This window comes from Petaurus breviceps, unplaced genomic scaffold, assembly GCF_028583685.1.
Source record: "Petaurus breviceps papuanus isolate PSGF00001 unplaced genomic scaffold, PetGlider_PUasm1.0 100, whole genome shotgun sequence".
Taxonomy (NCBI): Eukaryota; Metazoa; Chordata; class Mammalia; order Diprotodontia; family Petauridae; genus Petaurus; species Petaurus breviceps.
The window spans coordinates 6663518-6688574 of record NW_027185573.1 but is presented as its reverse complement, the minus strand read 5'-3'; the positions used below and the strand labels follow the sequence as shown (position 1 = coordinate 6688574).

The following is a 25057-nucleotide window of genomic DNA, read 5'->3' as shown; positions in this document are numbered from 1 at the left end:
ATTTCATTACATTGATATGCCATAATTCATTCATACAATTACCCCACTGATGGGCATCACCCGTGGTTTCCAGGTGTTTGCTAACACAAAGAGAGTTGCTATAAATATGTATATATATGTATATGTATATATATATATATATATATTACTCATAAGACCTTTTCTTCTTCTGTTCTGATCTCTGTAGGATATAGGTCTAATAGTGGTATCCCTGCGTTAAAGGGTATGGGCAGCTTAGTCATTTTTGGGATATAGTTTCCAATTACTTTCTAGAATGGCTATTCCATTTAACAACTCTACAAAATGTGATTTAATGTGCTAGTTTTCCTGCAGTTTGTCTAACATTTGTCATTTTCTAGTTTTATTTTTTCATTTTTGCAAGTTTGATGGCTGTGAATTGAAACCTCAGAATTGCTTTAATTTATGTTTCTCTAATTATTAGTGATATGGAGTCTATATATATGTATGTGTGTATCTGTGTATCTATGTGTATGTGCATGTGTGTATCTATGTATATGCGTGTATGTATATGTGTATATATATATGTATATGTGTGTATCTACCTGTCTGTGACTATAAGGAGCTTGGATTTCTTCCCTGGAGATTTGCCTTGTATGTGTCATTTGATGTCAATGATGGCATTGGATCTTGTCCTTACACATTTGAATCACTTTTTAAAATTCCTTTTTAAAAATAAAGTGTACTACTGATCACTCTAGTCTTCACTGACTATAGGCCAAGCGTATTAAATTTTCACCCTTTCCCCAAGGTTCTCCAGTACCTTTAAGGTGGGTAAGAGGGTGTCTCAGCTCTTCACTGATGACTCCAGTTTACAACTGTAGGGGGTGATCCCCTGTACCCCAGTTCCATTTAGCCACTAATAATCAGAACAGATTTTACAAGGAAATATTTATTCAAAGATATAATCACAAATATACAAACTTACTCCTCTAATATGGGGAGACATGATCTTCCCTCCCTTTTGTACCACCTTAGACTCTGGGGACAGGAAGGGAATTAGTTGCAGAATTTAGCTCAGTTCCAAAAGAGCAACTGTATCAAACTCTGAATAGAAATAAATCCCCATGGATCAAATGGATGACTTAGAAAACCACAAACGAACACTCTCTGTGTTTTATTGTATCTTCATTTATTTTGTTAAACATTTCTCAATTATATCCCCCTCCCTCTTTTTTTACCCCTGCCCCACGGCATGTCTACTAGAACACACAGTCCCAGTCAGGCAGTCAGACACTTGAGGACCTTGAGGGCCATGTGTGGCTTCAAAGTCGCAGGTTCCCTATCCCTGCCCCAGACAATCCTAATCAGGCAGCCCCAATTTTCTGGCCTTTCCTGCCCAGCTGGCAAGCTGTACCATCTTGCCTGGAATCCTGCATCCATGATTGACATGACTCAAACTTGGGTCACGGGGGATCATTGTAGATGATATGAAAAAGAACAGTGACCAACATCCCCCTCTGTCCCCTCCAGCCCCGGGTTCATTCTTGGAGACAGAGAGACAGAGACAGACAGAATGAGAGAAGCCTCTTGGCCATGACGCCTGTGCTGTGGGTGAACTGGGACATCCACCTCTTGCACAGGACAGAGCACACAGAAGAGAGGGCCTGGCCAGTTTTAAAGATGTGACTGTTCCAGTTAGACAGCCAAGCAAAGGAGCCTAAGCCCACCCATGTGCTAAGAACCACTCCGTTCACAGGATCCATGCATGCCCAGGACAAGCCTGCCTAGAGATGCTGCTGTTTCAGGGAAATTGAACATGCTTGAAAAGCCCTGTTACAAAAGGAAACTGAGGGTAAGAGAGGTTCATTTCAATTCAACTCAAGAGATATCCCATTAGGGGCAGATAGGTGGCTCAGTGGATAGAGGCTGTAGTCAGGAAGACCTGAGTTCAAATTCAGCTGCAGAGACTTAATGGTTATGTGATGCTGGACATATCACTTAGACTCAGTTTCCCCATTTGTAAAATGGGGATACTAATAGCACCTATCTATAGCATCAGCATTGTCTGGGGTAGAGGTGGGGAACCTGCGGTTTTGAGGCCACATGTGGCCCTCCAGTTCCTCAAGGCACATAGTAGGAGCTATATAAAAATTTCTTTAAAATGAAAACTGAATATCTGAAAGAATCTGAAAGCCCATATTGGAAAAACAGGTGTAGAGTAAAGCTCTGTGAATGGCCATTGTATTTCCAACCTGGGCAAGATAAGCAAACCCAGGTTCAAACCAAAAAACAAAGCAAAACAAAGTCATAGTTTCATGGGCCATGTTGATTGATTGATTGATAATGATGATGACGATGACGATGATGAAAACAGCTTAAATTTAAACTCTTGGAGCACAGGGATTGTTTCATTTTTGCCTTTCTATCTTCAGCACCTAGTATGGTACCCGGCACATAGTAGGTGCTGTATCTTCAGCACCTAGTGTGGCGCTCAGCACATAGTAGGTGCTTAATAAATGTCTGATTGATCGATCAGTGGAGTGATTTAAAGGTTTACAAAGCAAATTGCATACATTATCTCATTTGAACCCCATGAAGATTCTTTAAATGGATCCTACAGGTAATATTATCCCCATTTTACAGGTGAGAAAACTGAGGAGAAATATATAGTGCCTTGCCCAGGACTACACAGTCAGTAAATGCCAGAGGTAGAGTTTGAACCCAGGCCTGCCTGTCCATTGCTCTAACCACTGGATATGAACTGGACTGATGATTTCATCTCCCAGGTGAGGAAATTCCCTCAACCAACATAGCTCATTGACTTCTCAACAGTTAGTAGTGTCAGAGTTGCTCAGAGCCCTGAAAGGTCAAGGAACTTGCCCGAGGTCACGAACCTAGTATATATGAGAAGCAAAACTCGAACCCAGAACTTCTTCACCATCTCTTTCTAGTAGTTCACATTGCCTGTCATTGCTACATCACCCAAAATAACAAGGTGATTGAGAAATTGTTGGAATTCATCCTTATATCCCTTACAGCACCCAAACCCCGAGCCCTCAAGTTCAGAAGCTTCACTATCTACAATATATTTTGCAGGCAAAAGCAGCCAATCGTGACCAGCTGGTGACGAAAAATACGGTGGGGAGACATCCACTTCAGAGAGGAAGAGGCCTGGCTATCCCCGCGGTCAGCATGGCTCCTGGGTCTGTTGGGAAGAGCAAGGTAGGGACAGTAGCAAAACTGCGCGTGTCCCAAGGTCTTTATTAAATAGCATATCTTTGTTATACCTGTGCCGGTCACTGTGCTAGGTACAAAGATGTCCTTTACAAACTCAGTGGGTTTACAGTCTCCCCATGGGGGTGATGGTTGTTTTTGTCTGTCCTCCTTTCTGGAAGAGGACCAAGGCATCAGGAAGGCCACGAGTCACAGGAGAATTGGGTTTCAGGGAGGGAGGGTTGGGGGTGATGGAGGTGGTGAGGGAATGCCACAGAATCGCAGAATCATGGAATTTCAGAGTTGCAAGGAACCTAAATATCACACATCTTTTTTGCTGTTGTTAGTTAGCTGTGTCTGACTCTCCCTGACCCCATTTGGGGTTTTCTTGGTGGAGATACTGGAGTGGTTTGCCCATTTCTTTCTCCAGCTCATTTGACAGACTGGGAAACCGAGGCAAACAGGCTTAAGTGACTTTCCCAAGGTCAAACACCTAGAAAGTGTCTGAGGTCAGATTTGAACTCATGATGGTGAATCTTCCTGACTCCAGGCCTGGCACTCTGTCCACTTTGCCACCTATCTGACATTTAGTCTCACCTATAAACAGAAAAAAGAATCTTACTATAACACAGTAATAAGGGGCCTCTCCTTGAATAACCTCTTTTAAATGGAAGCCTACTATCTCCCAGAGGGGTTCATTTCACTTTTGAATAACTCAAACTGTACATTGATCATGATTCTGTAATTACATGCCATGGTTCTTTCAGTAACTTATGAGGCATTTCACTTGAGATAGATGATGATGGTACACTGGGTAGAGCACCGGGCTTGGAATCAGACAGACTCATCTTCATGAGTTCAAATCCAGCCTCAGACACTTACTAGCTGTGTGACCCTAGACAAGTCACTTAACCCTATTTCTCCATCTGTAAGATGAGCTGGAGAAGGAAATGACAAACCACTCCAGTATCTCTCTAAAGAAACTCCAAAAGGGGTCAAAGAGGGTTGGAAATGACTGAACAACAAAAGACTTGAATCTAACAAGGGCAGCCAGAGACTCCTTTATTATCCCTCTATTTATCATGTGTATCATCTACTTAAAGGTCATTTTTGTTCTGTTCTTTCCAATCCAAAAGTCATTCTTCGGGGCAGAGAAAAGACAGCAGCAATTCCTTGTGCTTCTGAGATCAAGCTGATCCAAGATACCACAAGAAAAGCCATAACAGGGGCCTTGTTTTCCAAAAGTTACCCTATTTCATCAAAACTTCTTAAAATTCATTTTTTGGGGTCTCTGACTTTTCTCAGATGTTTGTTGTTGTCCGGTACTTTCAAACTCTTTGTGACCCCATTTTTGGACTAAAATGCTGTAGTGACTTGCCATTTCCTTCTCTAGCTCATTTTACATATGAGAAACTGAGGTAAACAGGGTTAAGTGACTTGCTCAAGGTCATACAACTAGTAAGTGTCTGAGGACAGATTTGAACTCAGGAAGATGAGTCTTCCTGATTCTAAGCCCAGCACTATGGCATCACCTAGCTGGCCGCCCCCCCCCCCCAGATGTTTAGCATAAATTATATAACTGAACAGAATATTTGACTTCACTGAGGATCATTTTTCCTATCAGTCAAATGAACATCTCATACAATTATAGCTGGTAGGGGGAGGTAGAGTACAGGCAACACTCATTTGGCAAAAACTGAGGTCTCTGAAGGAAGAAGCAACTTACCCAAGGTCATGTTGGAAGTAAACAGCAGAGTCAGGATTTGAACCTGGGTCTTTTGTTTTGTCTTTCTCTAATCCACTCTCTAGGTAGACAGATAATTAAACATTAACTATGTTCCAGGCATATGCGAAGTGCTTTACAATGATTATTCCTTCAATCCTTACTACAATCCTAGCTGCTGTTGTTATTCCCATTTTATAGATGATAAACAGGGTTAAGTGACTTGCCCAGGGTCACACAGTTAGTACGTGTCTGAGGTCAGATTTGAATGCAGGTCCTCCTGACTCCAGGACTGGTGCTCTATCCACTGTACCACCTAGTCACCCCTGGTCTCTCTCATTCTTATAAAACCATCCCTAGACCCTTCACTTAAAAACTTGAAAAAGCCATCTATACTCAGTAACTTGACTTCCTCTTCTCTCACTTAATGAATTCTTGTTGAATCCAAGGGTGTGTGTGTGTGTGTGTGTGTGTGTGTGTGTGTGTGTGTGTGTGTGTGTGTGTGTGTGTGTGTGTGTGTGTGTAAGGGGTAGGATCAGGGGGTAGGGTCTTTAGGCAACAAAATCTCCCGTCATTTAAGTTTGTCCTGTACCATGCTCAATTCAATTCAACAAATATCTCTTAAATCTATATAATAGATCTGATTCAATCTGCTATGTGCAAGGACAATACTTTACACTAGCAAATACCCTCAGATTTGGTGTACTTTTCTTAGACTGGGAGAGGAAGGTCTATTCTTTGATTTCTATAGTCCTCCTTTGAGACAGACTTATTTCCTGATGGATCTACTTTCTTGATCTGGGTCTCTGAGCAAGGCATATAGATCAACAGCAGCTACCTTCAGCCATCTTGGGGATGAATGAAGGGGACTCCCCAGTCTCTAAGGTCTTCAGCCAACTGTAGTTTATAAAAGTCATAAAAACTCACTTAAAGAGACCAGTAAGAGTTTAACTGTCAGGCAATTGCTGGGTTTGCTGGGGTCTGGGGGGAGACAAGAAGGAAGTGAAGACTTCCCACCATTTATTTAGTATCCAAATGCTTAGTGGTAGTTCATCTCTTAAATATTCATGGGCCATTTTAAGCTGATTCAATTCTCTTGACTGTTCATTCATGACAAAAATGAACTCTTTCTAGGATGGGAAATTGCATTTACTTCGGAGTAGGAGTAAATGGGTCATTAGAGGTCAGTGTCAAGGTCTATTGGAATCAATACCTAAATGTCTGGGCCTCTGGGAAAATTATGTTCAAACTTGGGCCCCACCATCAATGACAACCTTCACTCTGTTGATTTAATTAATGTCTTTGAGGAACTAGGGTTCTGTTTTTTCTGGAATTAATCAATGATGAACAAATATTTATTAATGCTTACTATATTCCAGGTTAGGTGGAACCATAGTACATAGAGCACTGGACTTGAAATAAGGGAGACTCATCCTCATGAGTTCAAATCTGGCCTAAGATACTTCATAACTGGGTGACACTGGGCAAGTCACTTAACTCTGCCTCAGTTTCTCATCTGTAAAATGAGCTGGAGAAGGAAATGACAAACCACTCCAGTATCTTTGCTAAGAAAACCCCAACTGGGGTCACCAAAGAGACTGAAATGATTGAACGATCACAACAACAAACGTGCCAGATACTATGCTAAACTCAGATGATCAAATGAAAAAGCAAAAATATTTTCTCCCCTCAGGGAACTTACATTTTAAAGAAGGAGACCACATGTACATAGGTAATTATGCAGATGATACATACACAGTAGATGGAAGGTAGCTGTAGAGGGGCCAGCTTAGAAAAAGGAGGAGTTTAAGAAAGGTCTCCTATGGAAGATGGTGTTTGAAGGAACCCAGGGATCCTAAAAGGCTGAACTAAGGATGGAAAGCATTCTAGACATGGCAGACAGCTCATAGATAGGAGACAGTTCCTGTTGTGTAAGGAATAGTAAATAATAAATATAAACACCTGAAAGGAAGTAATATGTAAGAAAAATGGAGAGAAAGGAAGGGTCCAGATTATGAAGAGCTCACAATGACAGACCGAGGAACAGAGAGTTAATTCTCCAGGTAATGGGCAGCTATTGGAATTTAAGTAGGAAAGGTGACATGGTTAGACTTCAGCCACTGGTGGCTGAGTGGAGGAAGGATTGGAGTGGAGAAGAGATATATGGTAAGGAAACCAGAAGAAGAAGCTTTTGTAATAGTCTATGTCAGGGGTCTGCAGGCCAAATTGGTCCACTGAATGTTTTTGTACTTGAGTTCTCTGGTCAGACAAAAACAGACCATGGACCATAACCCTGGCTTTTGGTGTTGTTCAGTCATTTAAATGTGTCTGACTCTTTGACCCCATTTGGGATTTTCTTGGCAAAGACATTGGAGTGGTTTTGTCATTTCCTACTCTAGTTAATTTTACAGGTGAGGCAAAACAGAGTTAAATGAGACAAAACAGAGTTAAATTTACAGGTGAGACAAAACTGAAACAAAACAGGGTTAAATGACTTGCCCAAGGTCATATAGCTAGTAATTGTCTAAGGTTGGATTTGAACTCAGGCCTTCCTGACTTCAGACCTGGTGTTCTATCGACTACACCATCTAGCTGCCACCTCAACTCCTAGTAGACAATGGCTTCTCAAAGTGTTGTCTAAAGACCCAAAGGATGCCCTAAGACCCTTTTATGGGGTCAATGAGGTAAAAACTATTTTTCATAACACTACTAAGACATTTTAGTTCTTTTTAGTTCATTTAGTACAGTAAATAAATAAATAAACTCACCTAAACAAAAACTCTTCAGGGATCTTCAATAATTTTTAAAAGTGTTAAGGGGTCCTGAGATCAAAAAGTTTGAGAACCGCTGGTCTAGGCAAGAGAAAATGAGGGCCTGAATGAGTGTGGCAGCTGTGTGAGGGAAGGGGAGATCCCTGAGAGATGTGGAGATAGAAATGACAAAATTTTGTCGGTGATTGCTTATGTGGTATGAGAGGCACTGAGGATGACACTTCTGTTTCATACCTGGGTGAATGGAATGACCGCCACTACCAACACACAATAATAATGCTGCTTCTGGTAGCTAACATAGCACTTTATTATTTTTTAATAGAGCTTTACCTGTTATCGAACTTGTTCCTCTAGTCATTTTTTTGGGTGAGGAAATCAGGGTTAAATGACTTGCCCAGGGTCACAACGTTAGTAAGGGTCAAGTGTTCGAGGTCGGATTTGAACGCAAGTTCTCCTGTCTCCGGGGCTGGTGCCCTTTCTGTCACCCAGCTGCCCCTCTTCCAATCAACTTGGAAGGATAATGGTGCCATCAATAGCAACAGGGAAGTCTGGAAGAGAAGAGAGTTTGAGGGGGTGAAGAAAACGAGTTCTGTTCTTCGTCTTGGAATAGCTAAGATTTCATAGCCAACTTCTCTAGGGGGAGGGATGGACAGTGGGGCTGCAGAGTCCTAGACAGAACACTAGAGGTCAGTGTCTCCCAGTTACTTGAGTGGAGAGATCTTTCCCAACTGCAGAGGAACCTCCCTTTGCCGTTAGCTGGTCCGTCCCTCATTAAAAAAGTAACATATAAATTGAATTTTAGCAGCTCCCGTTTCATTGTTCCGGAACCTGTTCAGGATAATTTCAGAGATGTTTCTCCTGGCTTCTGATTGACTTTTAGATCTCAGTATCTCCTCCAACACGTACGAGACCCCTTCCTATTAGGTAGCCAATGGTCTATTAAAAATTAATAAGGATTAGTGACTTCATCATTTCATTTCATTTTTTCCCTTCCATGCATTTTGTTGCATCTGGGTTTCCCCACCTCTATCATTATTTATTATTCCCTTGTGAGCTCCTTGGGAACAGAGATTGTCTATTTACCTTTCTTTGTAATCTAAAGTGTTTACCCAGCTGTCTGGCATGTAGATTGTTAAGATATGGATAGTTGAACAGCTCCCCTCACAATACTAGATTTTATTGTGGTGTGAAGCAGAATGGGTAGTCAGTCAACTTTTTATTAAGGCTACATGCCAGGAACTGTGCTAAGTGCACTTGTTTGGAAGTAAGAGGCTCTGGGTCTAATGCCAAGATGTAACTCATGCCCTGTGTAACTTTGGACACGTCACTTAATCTCTCTTGGTCCTTTCATTCCTTTATATAATGAAAGTGTGGGGTGAGATGGTCCTCTGAGTTCCCTTCTGGCTCTAAGTCAAAGAACCTCTTATAATTTTTATGATACCCCAATATTACCTCTTTCCACAGATACATGCCAAATCCTCTCTTGTCACATATAGCTGAAATAATATTTTTAAAAATACAGATAATAAAGGAATACATCTTACCTTTTTTTGGAAGGGCAATTGGGGTTAAGTGACTTGCTCAAGGTCACACGGCTAGGCTAGTTTTGTGGTAAGTGTCTGAGGTCAGATCTGAACTCGGGTCCTCCTGACTCCAGGGCCAGTGCTCTATTCACTGCGCCACCTAGTCGTCCAAGGAATACATTTTAAAGAAACACAAATGATTTGTATTGTAATAATAATTATATTAATAAGATACAATATTAATAGAATATATAATGTACATTATATTAATTATTAATATTACTATAATAATATGCACTGTGTATAATATACAATAAATAATTGTATATAAACACAAATATTTTTAAAGACAAAAACAAAAAGAAAAAGTAGGGAAAAATCAGCAAAAATAATAAACATAGTGAGAAAAATCTGAAAATATATGTAATATGCTATACTTGTGGACCTCCCATCTATGTGAAAGATTAGGTTGTAGATGTCTTCTTATTACTCTTCTTTGGGATCACTCTTTGTAATTTTGTAACATTGACTTTTGATTGTTTGGTGGTTAGCAAGCATTTCTTAAGCACCTGCTATATGCCATGCAATGTGGTTGGCAACAGGAATCCATTTTGAGTTTTTTCAGGACATAGCCTTTCCAGGGTTTCATGAATAAAAAATAACTGGGATGCGATTGGCATTGACAAAAAGGAATACCTACATCACTGAGCTTACCTTCTGTAGGACGCATTTCTTGGTCTTTCCCTTCTTTCCTTTTCCCCCACATTCCTCCCAGCATCCCCTTTCTTCTCCCCTCTGCTACTGCCTTCTCTAAAAGATTACCCTCTATCAACTCTGGATACATCTTGTATGTACTTTCTGGGGTTTTTTTTACATGTCATCTTCCTTATTGTAATGTGAATTCCTTGAGAGTAAGGATAGTGGGGTGGGTTTTTTCCATAGTCTTTTTTGGTATGACCAGCAAGTAACACAATTAAGTGCTTAACAAAAACTTGTTAGCTCCCTGACTGATAGAGATCACAGACCTCATTCAATTCAACAACTTTTTATACAGAGGCTTTTATGAGTCAGGTACTGGAGATAACAGGACAAAGACAAAAATAGTTCCTGCCCTCAAGAAGCTCCCATTCTACTAGGTGGACACCATATGTATACATATAAGTAAGTAAAAGAAAATCTGAGGAGGTGGAAAGTAGTGATAAAAAGGAGAACTGTCTTGAAGGAAGTTAAAGATTCTAAAAGTGGGAGTTGACAAAGAGTGAATTCAGGTTCCATTTAGACACTTTAAACTGTCTAGAAGCACAATTTGAAGAAGTACCAAAGGTTGTACAACTGTCTTCTATGAATGCCCTCAAAATGACAGTCTCACTGTATATTACTATCCTGCTAAAAACTCCATGATTCAAGCAAACTGACCTCCTCTGTTTCTCATACATGACACTTTTATTGTTGTTCAGTTATTTCTGTCCTGTCTGACTCTCCATGACCCTGTTTGGGGTTTTCTTGGCAAAGATACTAACCTGCTTTGCCATTTCCTTCTCCAGCCCATTTTATAGATGAGGAAACTGAGGAAAAATGAGTTGTGACTTGCCCATGACACTCTATGCACTGCTCATTCCCCATGCCTGGAATGCACTACACTCCCTCCTCACATCCCTTTTATGGAATCCTTTTCTTACTTTAATCATTACCATGTATTGAAAACCTTTCCTGATCCTACTCTCACCCCAGAACTACTAGTGCTTTCATTTTTAGTCATGTCCAACTCTCTGACCCCATTTGGGGTTTTCTTGGCAAAGATGCTGTAATGGTTTTTCCATTTCCTTTTCCAGCTTATTTTACAGATGAGGAAACTGAGGCAATAAGGTTAAGTGACTTGTCCGGGGTCACACAGCTAGTTAGTATCTGAGGCCTGATTTGAACTCAGGAAGATGAGTCTGACTCCAGGTCAGGTGCTCTGTACCACCCATATCCTTCCTCTTTATCTATCTTGTATTTAATTTCCTTGCATTTGTTTGAATTTATTCTATATATGTGTGACATATATACATGTCATCTCCATTTGAATTATAAACTTTTTGACAGTACGGATTGTTTGTTCTTTTTATTTGTCTTCCCAATGCCTATCACATAGACATCTGTCTCAGAGGTGGTGGTGCAAAGTGTTTAATTGATTATACCACTAAGCATAGGGGAGACAATACAGGCAAATTATAATGACAAAGTCTCACATCTGCATAGTGCTATAGGCTCTCCAAAAAGCTTTTATCCTGACTTTGACCCTGTGTGTTTTAAGCTGTCTTCTAGTTATTACGGGTAGCTAGACTCTTTCCTTTTCTCGTCCCCCTACACCCTGGCTTCTGCCAATCCAGCCTACATCTCTAGTAACCTGTGAATGTGATCGCTGCCATGTTTCTGAAACTGGAGAACTCCTCTCTGGCTCGAGCAATCTTTGGCGGGAGAAATGCCATGTTGCGGTGTTAAGTAATAACAAATTATAGTTATCAAGGGGACTGTAAGTATACCCAGGACTTTAAAAAGCACAGAAAAGCATAAAGAAGCAGCCTTTGAAAATCAGATAAACTGATGCAGATGGGACCAAAACAAAGGTCAATGGAGGAAATGTCTGAAGAAATGGTGGAGTAGCTGATGGGGGAAATAAACAGAAAGGCTTTGCCAAAGAGGGGTGCACTGTATCTAATATCATCTGAGGGCCTATAGGGATGGATATTAGTGGGAGGGAAGGAGAAATGGAAGCAGAGAGGGTAGAATATTTCCATCAGGAATGCTCTCAAACTCTCTGGGTTGTGAAGAATAATCAGGCTGTTTGGGGTAACGTGGGGACCCAGGGAAGTCAAAAGGGGACCTTTCTGTAGAGGGAAAGATTCCCGCAATGTATGGACCCAGAGAAGAGGCAGAGTGGAATAGGGAATAGAGACCTGACCTCTAAGCCAGGAAGATCCTAGGTTCAAGTATTGCATTTAAACACATACTAGTTGTATTTTGTTTTCTTTGTAGTTGTATTTATTTTTATTTTTACATTTAAATACATTATCACAGGGGTCCATAAGTTTCACCAGACTGCCAAAAGGCCATGACCACAAAAATGGTTAAGAACTCCAGCCCTGTGGAGTGGCTAGGTGGTGCTGTGAACAGAGCACCCGCTCTGGAGTCAGGAGGACCTAAATTCAAATCCAGCCTCAGACACTTAACATTTACTAGCCATGTGACCTTGGGCAAGTTACTTAATCCCAACTGCCCTGCTTTCCCTCTCCAAAAAAAACAAACAAAAACCCCCAAACTTCCAGCTCTAAGATTATAAGTGACACAGAGAAGGTGCTGGCCTCCATTGGGAAAAGGAGTTTCCTCACTGATGAGTTTCCTATAGCAATAAAATCACATTTCCAATCCTTACATCTATCCCTTTGTTCCAGGCAGAGGCACCACTGGGATCTATGAAATTGATGACATTTTTTTGATGATTTTATTCCAACATTTTTTGCTTCCTTCATAACTCCATGTAGTATATGCATTTAGATGAGGAGGCATCCATTGGCTTCACCTAGTCTCCAAAGATAATCATGACTTACAAAAAGTTAAGAACCCTTGAAACCCCTCATTTTAGAGATGGGGAAACAGCCTCAGAGTGCACATAAATCTTCTGAAGCCATATTCAGTATTCTTTCCTATATGCTACCATGTCTTTTTATAAAAATAAATTTTTAAAATTTTTTTCTTTTTGGAGGGCAATTGGGGTTAAGTGACTTGCCCAAGGTCACATGGCTAGTTTTTGTGTTAAGTGTCTGAGGCTGGATTTGAACTCAGGTCCTCCTGACTCCAGGGCCAGTGCTCTATTCACTGTGCCTCCTAGCTGCCCCCAAAATAATGTTTATATAGTGATTTCATTCATAAATGGAAACTCCCTTTGTCCATGGAGGTTGATATTTGTTCTGCAAAGTCTTAGAGGATTGATAGGATAAGATAAATTTCTTGCCCAGGGTGCATCAGTGACAGGACACAATCTTCGAAACTCCAGCACTGGCTTTCTATCCACTACTCCAGGTTACATCTCAGTGCTGTCTTCCATTAAACAGAAATCTGCTGGCTTGTATCTTTCATTCATTGGTCTTAATCGTGCCAGCTGGGGCCAAGTGGCATAAAAGCCTGATGTTTCTGTGTAATGTCATGCCAAGGAAAGGCAACTTCCCAAGGTTCAGAATACCAGCATAGGTGCTCTCCATTTTATTCAGTGACCAACCAAGAACAGAGAAGGTCAAAATATGACATCATTCAAAATACAGCATTTACTAAGTGTGATTAAATAATCTCCAAGGACTACCCCACCCCAGGACCTTCCAATCATTCAATCAATTACAAAGTCCCTGGTCTAAATACTTCTCCACCCCTAGGCTGTACCTTCATTTAGTCCACCACAAAGCCCCTCTTCTCAAATGGAGATTAGTTTCCAAACATAAGTAAAGTACATTCACTGGTTCAACCATAGAACACAAAAAGGTCAAAAGTTCCCCACCCCTGGATCACAATTGAATCTACCCCAGAGTTATATCAATTTTAAGCACAGCACTTAATACCCAAATGGAGGTCTTTGCTTCATCTTGACAGGAGGCAAGTTCTCAGCAATCTTAGTTCCTGGGGAGACAAGGCTTAGCAAGGCCACAAGATACATTGCCAGTCCCTTCATTAATTCATCCTCTGTCTGTAGAACAGTCCTAGAACCCCTGAAAACATTAGCAAAACCCTCTCCCAGGATTTCTTTAAACATACAACAAGAAAATCCTTCTTCAGGGCTTCTGAACCAACAGAAAGGTTCCCAGACCCCTGCAACAACAGCACTGTCCTTCACCAGTGGACAGTATTCACTCTCTGTCTGCAGGACAGTCTCAGGGCTTCTTAACCAAAAGCCAGGTTCCAGGACTTCTTCAACAGGACAGTCTTTCACCAGTGGACAAATCTGGCAAAACAACATCAAAACAGACAGACAAAGTACCAGCAAAACAGCCATGTCTCCTCAGTCCTTGGCAGCTCAGGGGGCAGGTCTCAAAAGTCCAGGGCAATTCAAAGCAGCCCTCAGCAATCCATTCAGTCTCTCTCTCTGCCTCCACGAGGGTGCTGCTTCCAAAAAGCTCCTCTGCCTCTCCCTTGTCTCTCCAAATCTACGTCACCAGCTCCTCCCAGTTCAGGACTCTCCTTTCACATCAACAAGTTCATCCCACAGGTGGGATTAACAAGCTCTGGGTTTTAACACAATCAATTTGAAAACCAAGCCAATACAGGGGAATCTTTAATTGCCATTACTATCACATTCTGTCCCATGATGAGCCTTCACATATCAAAAAGTAGTGATGATTTTTCCTATTTTCCAGCTTTTCTTCTCTGGATTGATTGTCCCCAAGTGAGAAGGTCAATGTAATAGTTATCTGGACTCTGTCACCAGTAGGCCTTGAGTCCAGAATTTAAGATTCTGAGACGACCAGTCAGCCTTGGGGAACAGGACAAAGCTAACTGGCATATACAGGAATTGAACCTGTAGCTCTGGTCTTGTGAGCATTTTGTATTAACCAGCTCAGATGCACCAGAATAAGATGATAACACCTGCTGTTTCTATTTAGGAGCTTATAATGGTACCCTTCTTGGGGATAGTGTTGGGGAAGAACTCATAGACCTAGAACTGAAAGGGCCTTCGAAGACAACTAGCTCAAACTCCTCATTTTTCATTGAAGGAAACTGGAGCCCACAGATATTAAATAAGCAATCTAAGGTCACACACATAGTGAGTAGCACAATTGGGATTTGAACCTAGGTCCTCTGATTCCATCTCCAGTGCTCAACATGCCCTGTACTGCCTCCCAAAACACTTTGTCCTAAGCCTCTTGTCTGACATAGTTGCTGATGACTCTGGGAGTGAAGATTTTGGATTCTGTGAAAGACTGGCTGAGTTAGGCACCTTCTTAATATATTCAATGAGGATTTATTAAGCAAGTACACAATGCGCGATCATGTGTTGGACTTGCAAGAGAAGAAAAGCTTAAACTCTCTCCTAAAGTGCAGTATAAATGTGAATCATCATCTTCATCATCATCATCATCTACACTATGTAATAGTGTGGGCAGAAATTGCAGCACCTCAAAATATTGACATAGTAGCTTGGGCAAAGGGCCCATTGCCCCCTCAGAGTAGCCCATCTCCTCATCTGTCTGGCTTTCTTCCTAAGGACTCCTTAGGGGCTATAATTCCATCATTAAGTAATTGAAGGTCCACAAGATGCCAAGGCCTATTTAAGGCACTCAGGATATGTAGCAAGAATTAGCTTCAGCTATTCTCTGGGCCATTACAACTGCTCCAATCAATGGGTGGGGTCCTGAGTGTGGGATTTGTTTACCAGAGCACCTGTACTCCTGGAATGGACCCGGGGAAGGAGAAAGCAACTATATGAGAAATCTCGGGGTTAAGAAAATCATCCTTGGTCTTCAAGATTGATCTTGGAAGTGAAAATAGTCTCTTGAAAAATCTTGTAAGAGGAAACAACCTTGAACCTTTCAGACTGAGGCACAAAGCAGGTAATTTGTAGAGGTGGAGAAGACAATGATTTCATAGAAAATCTTCTGAATAAATAATCTCAAGTTTTTAAAGAAACCTGATCCCTTTCTTTAAAGATCAGAGTACCATGGATGGAAGTCACACAGGGTCTGATTTTGGTTCAGTATGAAGAAAGAGCTCTTTCTGATTAGAATTCTTTAATGATGGAATGGGTTTCCTTGGGTAGAGAAGTAAGCTCTCTGGATAGGAGTGTTCAGGCAGACACTTAGATAATATCTACCTGTTAGAATTGCTATAGGTGGAATCATACAAGGCATGACAGTTTTGGAATTAGGAAGACCCAAATTCAAATCCTGCCCCATACACTTATTAGCTATGTGACCCTGGGCAAGTCACATAATCTACCAACCCATCTTTCTTCATCTGTAAAATAGGGATGATAAAAATAGAACTTACCTGCCAGGGTTGCTGTGAGAAACAAAACCGAATATTGCAACGTTCTTGGAAAACCTTAAAGGACCATTTAAAGGTTAGTTTTGATTGTTCTTGCTGCTGTTCCTGCACTGGGAGATACATCAGAAGCCCCTTCCTCTTGCTCTGTAGATGACATTAAACTAAGCTTTGATGAGAACTTGGAATTCTAAGAGATGGGCAGTGAGGAAGAAGGACATTCCAGGCACTGGGGACACCCTATGCAAAGGCAGGGACATAAACTTGTAGCGGCAAGCACCCCAAGCGTTCTCAGGGTTTGCTGCCAACACAGGTTCTTGGATCTGCTTTGTTAAAGGGAAGCAACTCAAAATGGGTCAACGAGCTTACTTTAATTAGTCAAACATATATTGTTTACCTATCTCAGGGGGAAAAGGTCAGCACCCTGAACTTCAAAGTATACAGGCAGAATTATCAAGACAGAAACAGATCAAGTAGACAGATTTCCAAACTGTCCAACCATTACATCCATACCAAACAACATCTGGGTTTCAAAGCCGGGGGGCTCTGGACAACGGCTTTCCAGAGTTTCATCTAGTCAAATCACAGAACACTTCTCAAAGTGAGCCCCAAAACAAAGCTACACATTGGGGCTTATGTAGTCTCCTCCTGGCTCAGAGAATGTAACAACCTTATTGACTCACTGGCCAATCAAGAAGTATCTACTGAAAAACAAGCCTCCCACCCCAGGCTCCAGGTGCACTTTAGCCTAGGGGCAGGGAAGATCTTTAAATTTACATTGCCATTACAAAACTATGATCCCAAATAATTATAATACAGATTACAATATGACTGAAAAAGAGGAAAATCAGATCATAGATCAAGACCTAAAAGGTACCTTAGAGGAAGGTTGTCTGGACCAAATCTCTAATTTCACAGATGTGGAAACTGAGGCCCAGAAAGATTAAATGATTTGTCCTAAGTCACATAGGTTATAAGATGAAAGACAGAGCTGGAAGAAACCCAGAGGGGTGAAATGAACTCAGATTCTTACAAGTGGTAAAAATCAGGATTCTAACCCCAGTCCTTTGATAATAAATCTAGCACCTTGCTTTAAGGGGGTCATGTTCACTTTTAGTCCTAGAATCAGGGAAAAAGCCTTTTGGAGAAGATGGCCCTTGACTTTGAACAGTTGACTCTGGTCTTTACTCTTTTCTGAATTTCCCACCCCGCCAGAACCCTGGGGCCATACTCTCCCCTCTGTCTGACTCCCTCTCCTTCTTAGGATGAGATTGCCACTCTACAAGTGTGTGTGAGAGCAGCCAGGCGATAAAGGGAGGCATGGTTGATACACCTCATCCTTTATTTAGTAGCATAATGGAAATGCTTGTGTTTTAAATATATTTTATGCTATGGTCATATCTTAAATATATCTGCTGCATGTTAATAATTAAACAGATGTGTAAGTGTTCAGTTTGGGGTAGGAAAATAGGAACTATGAGTCCAGCGCATAATTCTCTTCCCATGGGAGATTTGCCTGAATCAGGATTTTAGAATTAGGTCCATAGTCTATCTGTATAAATAGCTTCTTTCGGGAGGAGAGGCTTGATTCACCCCAGATGTTCCCTTGAGTCTGCAATAAAGTCGTTTCCCGATCTAAGCTCCAATTGAGTGACATTAGGGGTCTTCTTTCCTTTCAGAAGGGCAGCTCATTGTCCTCATCTTCTGCTGAACCAAGGACTGGACGCCCCCCGATGCCAAGAGGTTACTCAGGCCGCAGAGGAGCACCCCAACTCCAGCTCTCCCCCAAGGGGCCTGGCCCCACCAAAGACCCCGAGATCCTGCAGCTGCAGATGGAGCCTGAGGAGCTCAGGGGCCAGCTGGGACGTCTTCGGGTCAATCCCCTTCGCTTTGTGGGCCTGCCAGAGAGTCTGGAAGCTGGGGGACGTGGACCCAGGGAACCGGCCCAGAGAGAGTGGGCTGAGCCCTGTGAGGTGAGGCAGCTTCTCCCCTTGATCCTCCCCTGAGTCATTTCCAAGACCTGCCAGTTCTTTCTGGGGAGGAGGGAATTCTTTTATTGAATGACTCAGTGAAACACTGAAAACACTGTAAATGCCTCCTTGGAAACAGCTTCCTCATTCTATGGGATCTGTCCCCTGACTCTGTCTCTTACTTCCTGCCACAAGAAGAGGAGGGATGCCAAAGAAAGAGATAAATTATTCAGGAGGAGCCAGATTTTTCCTGCACTAGCTAGGGTTCTATGGTGTCCACATCCTTAAGAAGAGTGATCAGTTGGGGGTGGCTAGGTGGCTCAGTGAATAGAGCACCGGTCCTGGAGTCAGGAGGACCTAAATTCAAATCCGGCCTCAGACACTTAACACAAAAACTAGCCGTGTGACCTTGGGCAAGTCACTTAACCCCAATTGACCTCCAAAAAAAAGGCAAAAAAAAAAAAGAGAAGAGTGATCAGTACATGGGAGGCCGAAAGAATATTGACTTTGAAGTCAGTGGACCTGGATTCAATCTCCACTTATTTCTTACTACCTCTGTGACTTTGAACAAGTCATCTTGCCTCTGGAGGCTTCATCTTTCTCATCTATAAAATGGGAGGGAGTTGAAACAGATGACCTCTGGAGTTCCTTTCAGCTTTAGATCTATGTGTGAGTTTGAATTCTGGCCCTGACGCATATTAATTGTATGCCCTTGGGAGAGTCACCTAACATCTCTGGGCCTCACTTTCCTCGTCTATAAAATAATGGGCTTGAACTAGCTGGCTTCCGAGGTTCCCTCTAGACCTAGGGTCCTATGGGCATTGTTTCATTATTTGCTCTTGCATCCCCAATACCTGGCACATAATAGGCAATTAATAGATACGTATGGATTAATTAAGCCTAGGTAGTATGTGATTGGGCAGCTAGTTGGCACAGTGAATGGAGTGCCAGGCCTGGAATCAAGGAGACTCATCTTTCTGAGTTCAAATCTGGCCTCAGACAGTTACTAGCTGTGTGACCCTGGGCAATCACTTGACCCTGTTTGACTCAGTTTCCTCATCTGTAAAATGAGCTGGAGAAGGAAATGGCAAACCACTCCAGTATCTCTGCCACGAAAACCCCAAACGGGGTCATGACTGAAACAACTGAACAACAATAATAGGTGCTTAATAATTGCTTGAATGAATGGAAGAAAGAGGGTGAAGCAGATGTAACATTGTATCCCGGGAATCCTGGTAGTTCAGATAACTAGCTCAAGCATTTAATAAGCTCCTGCTAGGGATACAAAGACAAAAATGAAACACCCACTGCTCTCAGGGAGCTTAGATGCTTTTGGAGGAAACAAAATGCAACAGAGACACCCAAGTACAGGGTCTGTACGTACAATTTTCTTTCTTTTTTTTAAATCTTGCCTCCTCGGGGTTTCTTTTTTTTCCTTTCTATATACAAAGTAAATCTAAACCTCCGTTAGGTGTGTGTGTGTGTGTGTGTGTGTGTGTACACAAAATAAATAATGATTATTGAGGCCTTGGGGGAAGGACTAGTAGCAGTTAGGAGCACCAGAAAATGCCTCGTGACTGATGTTTTATATACATTATCTCCTTTGATCATCTCATAGTAACCTTGTAAGGTGATTGCTACACATATCATGGTCCCCATTTCACATTTGAGGAAAACGAGGCTTGTTATTATTGTTCAGTGGGGTCTGACTCCTCATGATCCCATTTGAGGTTTTCTTGGCAGAGATACCAGAGTAGTTTGCCATTTCCTCTTCCAGCTCATTTTACAGATGAGGAAACTGAGGCAAACAGGGTTAAGTGACTTGCCCAGGGTCATACGGCTAGTATAAGCGTCTGAGGTTGGGTTTGAACTCTGGAAGTTGAGTCTTCCTCACTCCAGACCCTGTGCTCTGTGCCCTAGCTGCCCTTTGGAATCAAACAGAAATCTAATTTCTCTGCAGCGACACAGCTCTCATTCCTTCCCTGTCTTCTCTTCTCCAGGTTAAATAGATTCTCGAAATGTATAAGCCTGAGTCCCTGGATAAGTCACTCAAATGCTCTCAGCCTCAATTTTCTCATCTGTAAAATGGGGATAATAACTAATGTATGTATAACAACTCTATAGAGTTGTCTCTGGATCCAATTAGATAACATATGTAAAATACTATTTGCATATTAAGATGCTATGTAAAGGTCATCCATTATTCTAATGACGGCACTACTTCAGCCACTAATGTTATTATGAGCATGCTTTATATTATACATTTTTTTCTGCCAACAGTGCTCGGCTTGTGAGGGAATCTTGCTGATAGCCTAGTGCATTTTCCTCTTTGCTCAGCACCTAAGCCCTCCAGTTCAACAACAGCTAATTCGTGCCCAAAGCCCTATCACCAGTGAGGGTGAAAGGGAGTGAAGTCTACTTGACCTTGACCTTGTTGATGACACAAGCCTTTGGGATTCCACCTTGGCCATATTCAGCACCATCCAGGGGTCCTGCTGAGGCTCTAGCTGGGAAATAGGAACCTGCTTTATCTATAGCCTGCAATATCTCTTATGGAGCTGCTTGGGGTGTTGGGGGGTAAGCCAATACTTGGTCAAGTCTGAATTCTGATCCCCAACCCTGAAGCTAGTGTTTCCTCTCAAATTACCCGTCCATCTCTAGGGAGATATCAATGTAGAGATAGAGATATTTGTGTATGATAAACACACCTACATACAAATATATACATATATTCATAAATATATATAAACATATAATTGCAGATAGATAAAAATATTATATTCATACTATATATGTGCATGTGTATATATTTATATATGTGTATATTATACAATAACATATACATATAATATGTGTTATATCTAGCATATACACACATCATATAATATAACACATGCATATCATACATGCTATGTAATATGATGTGTATATTATATGTATTATATGTAATTTATACATATAGCTATGTCATATAGCTACACACACATATACATATGGAGGCCATCTCCAGTCGTCCTGATCTATATCTTGCCACTAGACCCAGATGACTCCGGAGGAGAACTTGAGGCTGATGACCTTGCACGGCCCTGCCTCACTTAAATACAGTTCACTTGCCATGGCATTATCTCCCTGATGTCATGTTCTCTCCAAAAATGAAGTACAAACACCAATATACACACACAATACATATATGTATATATATATACATTTACACATCAATATATACATATATAATGCATGTGTATTATATGTGTAATATATACACATAATATATAAATTATATATTATAATGCACACATTTAATACATGTATATTATATATTACAATATATAAATATAACATATGTATATCATATATGCATGATATATACAGATCTATGTATATCATGCTTTTATATAATGCTCACAGACCTCTCAGACTCTCTAGTTTCCTTCAAGGCTTGGTTCTATTTCTACTTTAGACACGAAGCCTTTCTGATCATCCAGCCCCTCCTGACACATTGTCACCAAAATCTTGTATCTGTTTCCTATATATCTGTATATTAGGTATAGATCTCCCCTGGCTAGCCAGTAAGCTTACTGAGGCTAGGGAATGTTTTGGCTTTTCTCTTAGTATCCTTAGGGCCCACCTTAGTGACTGGTACATTGCAGGCTCTTAAAAAATGCAGATTATCCCATTCATTTCCTTACTGACCTTTGCACATTTGTCTCCCCTCATAGAATGGAAGGTCCTTGAGGGAAGGGGCTGACTTCTTTCAATTCCCAGTACCTAATTCAGCCCCTGGAACATCAATAAACATTTGATGAATAACAGATTGATGGACTGGGGAGCCTTGCTTGATGTTTGTACAAAGAGTCCTGGGTGTTGTGTGAGGAATCCTAATTTTGAATCCTAGCTCTGCCTCTGTTGACTTACTGACACAACCTTGGGAAAGTTATTTCAGAGAGCTCTGGACCTCAGTTTTCTCATATGTGAAACAAGTGGATGACTTTGAAGGTCCCTTCCGGCCCCCAATCTGTGATGCTTTGAAATGGAAGAACTTGAATGAGATGATCTCTAAGCACCCTTCTGATTATAAAATTCTTCTACCCCAAGACTTCACAGATCACTAGGGAACAGTCTCTGAAAGTCTCTTCATATCCCATCCCAAAGGTATTTGCCATAGACTTCTCCTATCCTTACTTCTGAATTTTCATATAGTCTCTAAACTCACCAATTACAGAAGGAAAATCTGCTGGCATACACAAGAGGGCTGGCATAGTCTAGCAATCATCAGCCTTCTGTAAAGTGGACCTTGGGGCTATACCCCCATAAACTTTTGGAGACAGTCCAACTTCAGTAAACCAGCACCTTTGCAATCATCTTCAAGGGGCTGGAGAAAAATACACATTATAGGCAGAGTAAAGATAAAATAGTTGTCAAGTGCATCTCTGGGACTTCTGTGTTTGAATATTATGTGTGAGCTTCTGAGAAAACATTGGAACAATATAATGAGGTTTCCTTGAAATGGGCTCTGGAGATCCCCCTCCATGTCCCATTTAGTGCTTCTGCTCTCCAGATGAGGTCTGAAAACAAAAGTTAGTAGCTTGCATCTATATGGTGCTTTCAGATTTGCAAAGTACTTTGCACATGTGATCTCATTTGAGCCTCATAATAGAAATAGGTTTTGCTATCATTCCTATTTCACAGATGGGAGAATTGAGAGTCAGAGAAATCAAATCACTCACCCAGAGTAAAATAGTCAGTCAGGTGGTAGAAGCAAGGTCTTTTGTTTTCAGCATTGTTCAGTCACGTCCCACTCTGTGACCCCATTTGGGATTTCATTGACAGAGATATTGGAGTGGTTCGCCATTTCCTTCTCTAGCTCATTTTGCAGATGAGGAAACTGAGGCAAATGGGTTAAGTAACTTACCCAAGGTCACACAGCTAGTAAGAGTCTGAGGCCAGATTTGAACTCACAAAGATGAATCTTCCTGACTGCAGGCATGTCACTCTGTCCGCTGTACCACCACAAGGTCTTCCTGACTCAAATTCCACTACTCCCTCCACTGTGCTTTGCTCCCTTCCTAGAAGCACAATAGGGAGTAGATATGATCATTTCCCCTTTCCTGGAGATAATTAAAAAGATACCATTTTATTTAGCCAAACTCACTATCGCTCGGAGGTAGCGCATTGGCCAATGTCATAGACTCATAGCATCATAGATCTAGAAGAGTGTCTAGTACAATACCCTCATTTCACAGAGGGGGAGACCGAGGAGATGTGCACAGGGGGAGTGACTTGTATCAGCATTCAGCCACTGGCAGAGCAAGACCTCAAATCTAGGTCTCCAAACTCAAAGTTCAGGGCTCTTTCCATGGCAATACCCAACATCTCTTCAACATCTTTATCAGAATGCTGAGTCTGGAATAATAATTAGAGCTGACATTGAATACTGACAAAGTTCTTTTTGTACATAATACAAATCAGTATGGTGGAGTATTAGCTGCTAGGGGGATCAGAAAAGGCCCCATGCCAGAGTCATTTGACATTCTTGATCACAGTTAAGGCTCAATACAACTCGGTGAGGTAGATGCTAAGAGTTTGTGGTCTCCATTTTGCAGAGGAGGAAACCAAGGTTCAAGGAGGTTGAGATTTGCCTGTTTCCAAAGGTTAAAGAAGTGTGGGATTTGAATTCTAACTCCAGGACTATATGTACTTAGTCTCTGCTGTTTCCATCGTACCCTTGAGTGTTACTTTCTATTTCTATGGGTGGAAATGAGAATAACTTTTAAAATTGGGTTTTATATAACTCTTTAAGATTTGCAAAGCACATTTGTTATGTATTTGATCCCCATAACAACCCTATGATATAGATGTTATTATTATCCCCATTTTACAGATGAGGAAACTGAGGATGGGATAGGCTAAGCTACTTGTGCAGGGTCACACAATAAGTATGAGACGGTATTTGAACTCTCTTCTTCCTGCCTCTAAATCCAACATTCTATCCACTATTCCACCTGTCACCCCTCATCCTCTGTCCCATTGTTTGAGTGGGCAAATATCCTAAAAATGAACTCTCCTTTGCTTGAATAGCGAGACCAGGACAATGTATCAGACAAAGCTTGCTGTAAAGGGTTTCTTATTCTGTCTAGCCAGGTATTGACTTTCTGGATGGGCCTCTGATGGGAGCAGCCACTGACTGCAAGGTTTTAGCACACAGATCTCCAGCCAGGGCTATTAACTCATAAACAAAAGGAAAAAGTTGCATCTTCTGCTTAAGGTAAATACGTGGATGTCACTGACTAGGCAGAAATGAACTAAATTGTGTGATGGGTCATTTATCTCCTGGCCAATGTGGGCAGGAACACCCAGATGCCCTTGCCCCAAAGACCATGGCCCTGGTGATGACCCCTGGGTTCTGGGTCTCTCGGCTAGGCTTTGCTAGATGAACGATTGCTCAGGAAGGACAATTTTCTGCCACAGGAAGGGCTGGTCGGGCAGAAACCTGCGGATGTGGAGCAGCTGCTCAAACAGTCTCAGAGGGAGCTGCTTTGGCTACAGAGGCAGCTGGCCTTCGTCTCCACAGGAAGTTCCACCTACCTCCTGCCTCCTCCGGCCCAAGTAAGTCCCTGCTCCATCTGCCTCCAGACAGACTGCATGGGGTGTGCGTGGGGAAACAAGGACTGGCTTTCTCTCATAACTTTTTTTTGAATGCCCAACCAAAGAGCAGATAATGGGTTTTTAAAAGTCTAAAATTCACATCTACTCCTAATTATGCATGTGTGAAGTCTCCGGTTGGAAGTTTGTTGGCGATTTTTATTTGAAGAAACACTAGTTTCCCTCTGCCCCATCAGGCTCTCCTCTCCCTCTCCCTCTCCCTCTCCCTCTCCCTTTCCCTCCCTC

General features: G+C 41.7%; 1 protein-coding gene across 2 annotated transcripts in view; it reads left to right on the top strand.

Annotated features, from left to right (window-relative positions):
• Positions 1 to 3073: 3073 nt before the first annotated feature.
• The window catches only part of LOC138168073 (RIMS-binding protein 2-like), a 490664-nt gene continuing 468680 nt past the window's right edge, over positions 3074 to 25057 (top strand). For both annotated transcript variants that reach the window (XM_069097401.1, XM_069097946.1), the window contains exons 1-3: positions 3074 to 3183; positions 17879 to 18172; positions 24638 to 24775. In XM_069097401.1, the coding sequence (XP_068953502.1) occupies positions 3154 to 3183; positions 17879 to 18172; positions 24638 to 24775 (462 nt within the window). In that variant the 5' untranslated portion in view covers positions 3074 to 3153. The remainder of the gene's footprint in view (positions 3184 to 17878; positions 18173 to 24637; positions 24776 to 25057) is intronic.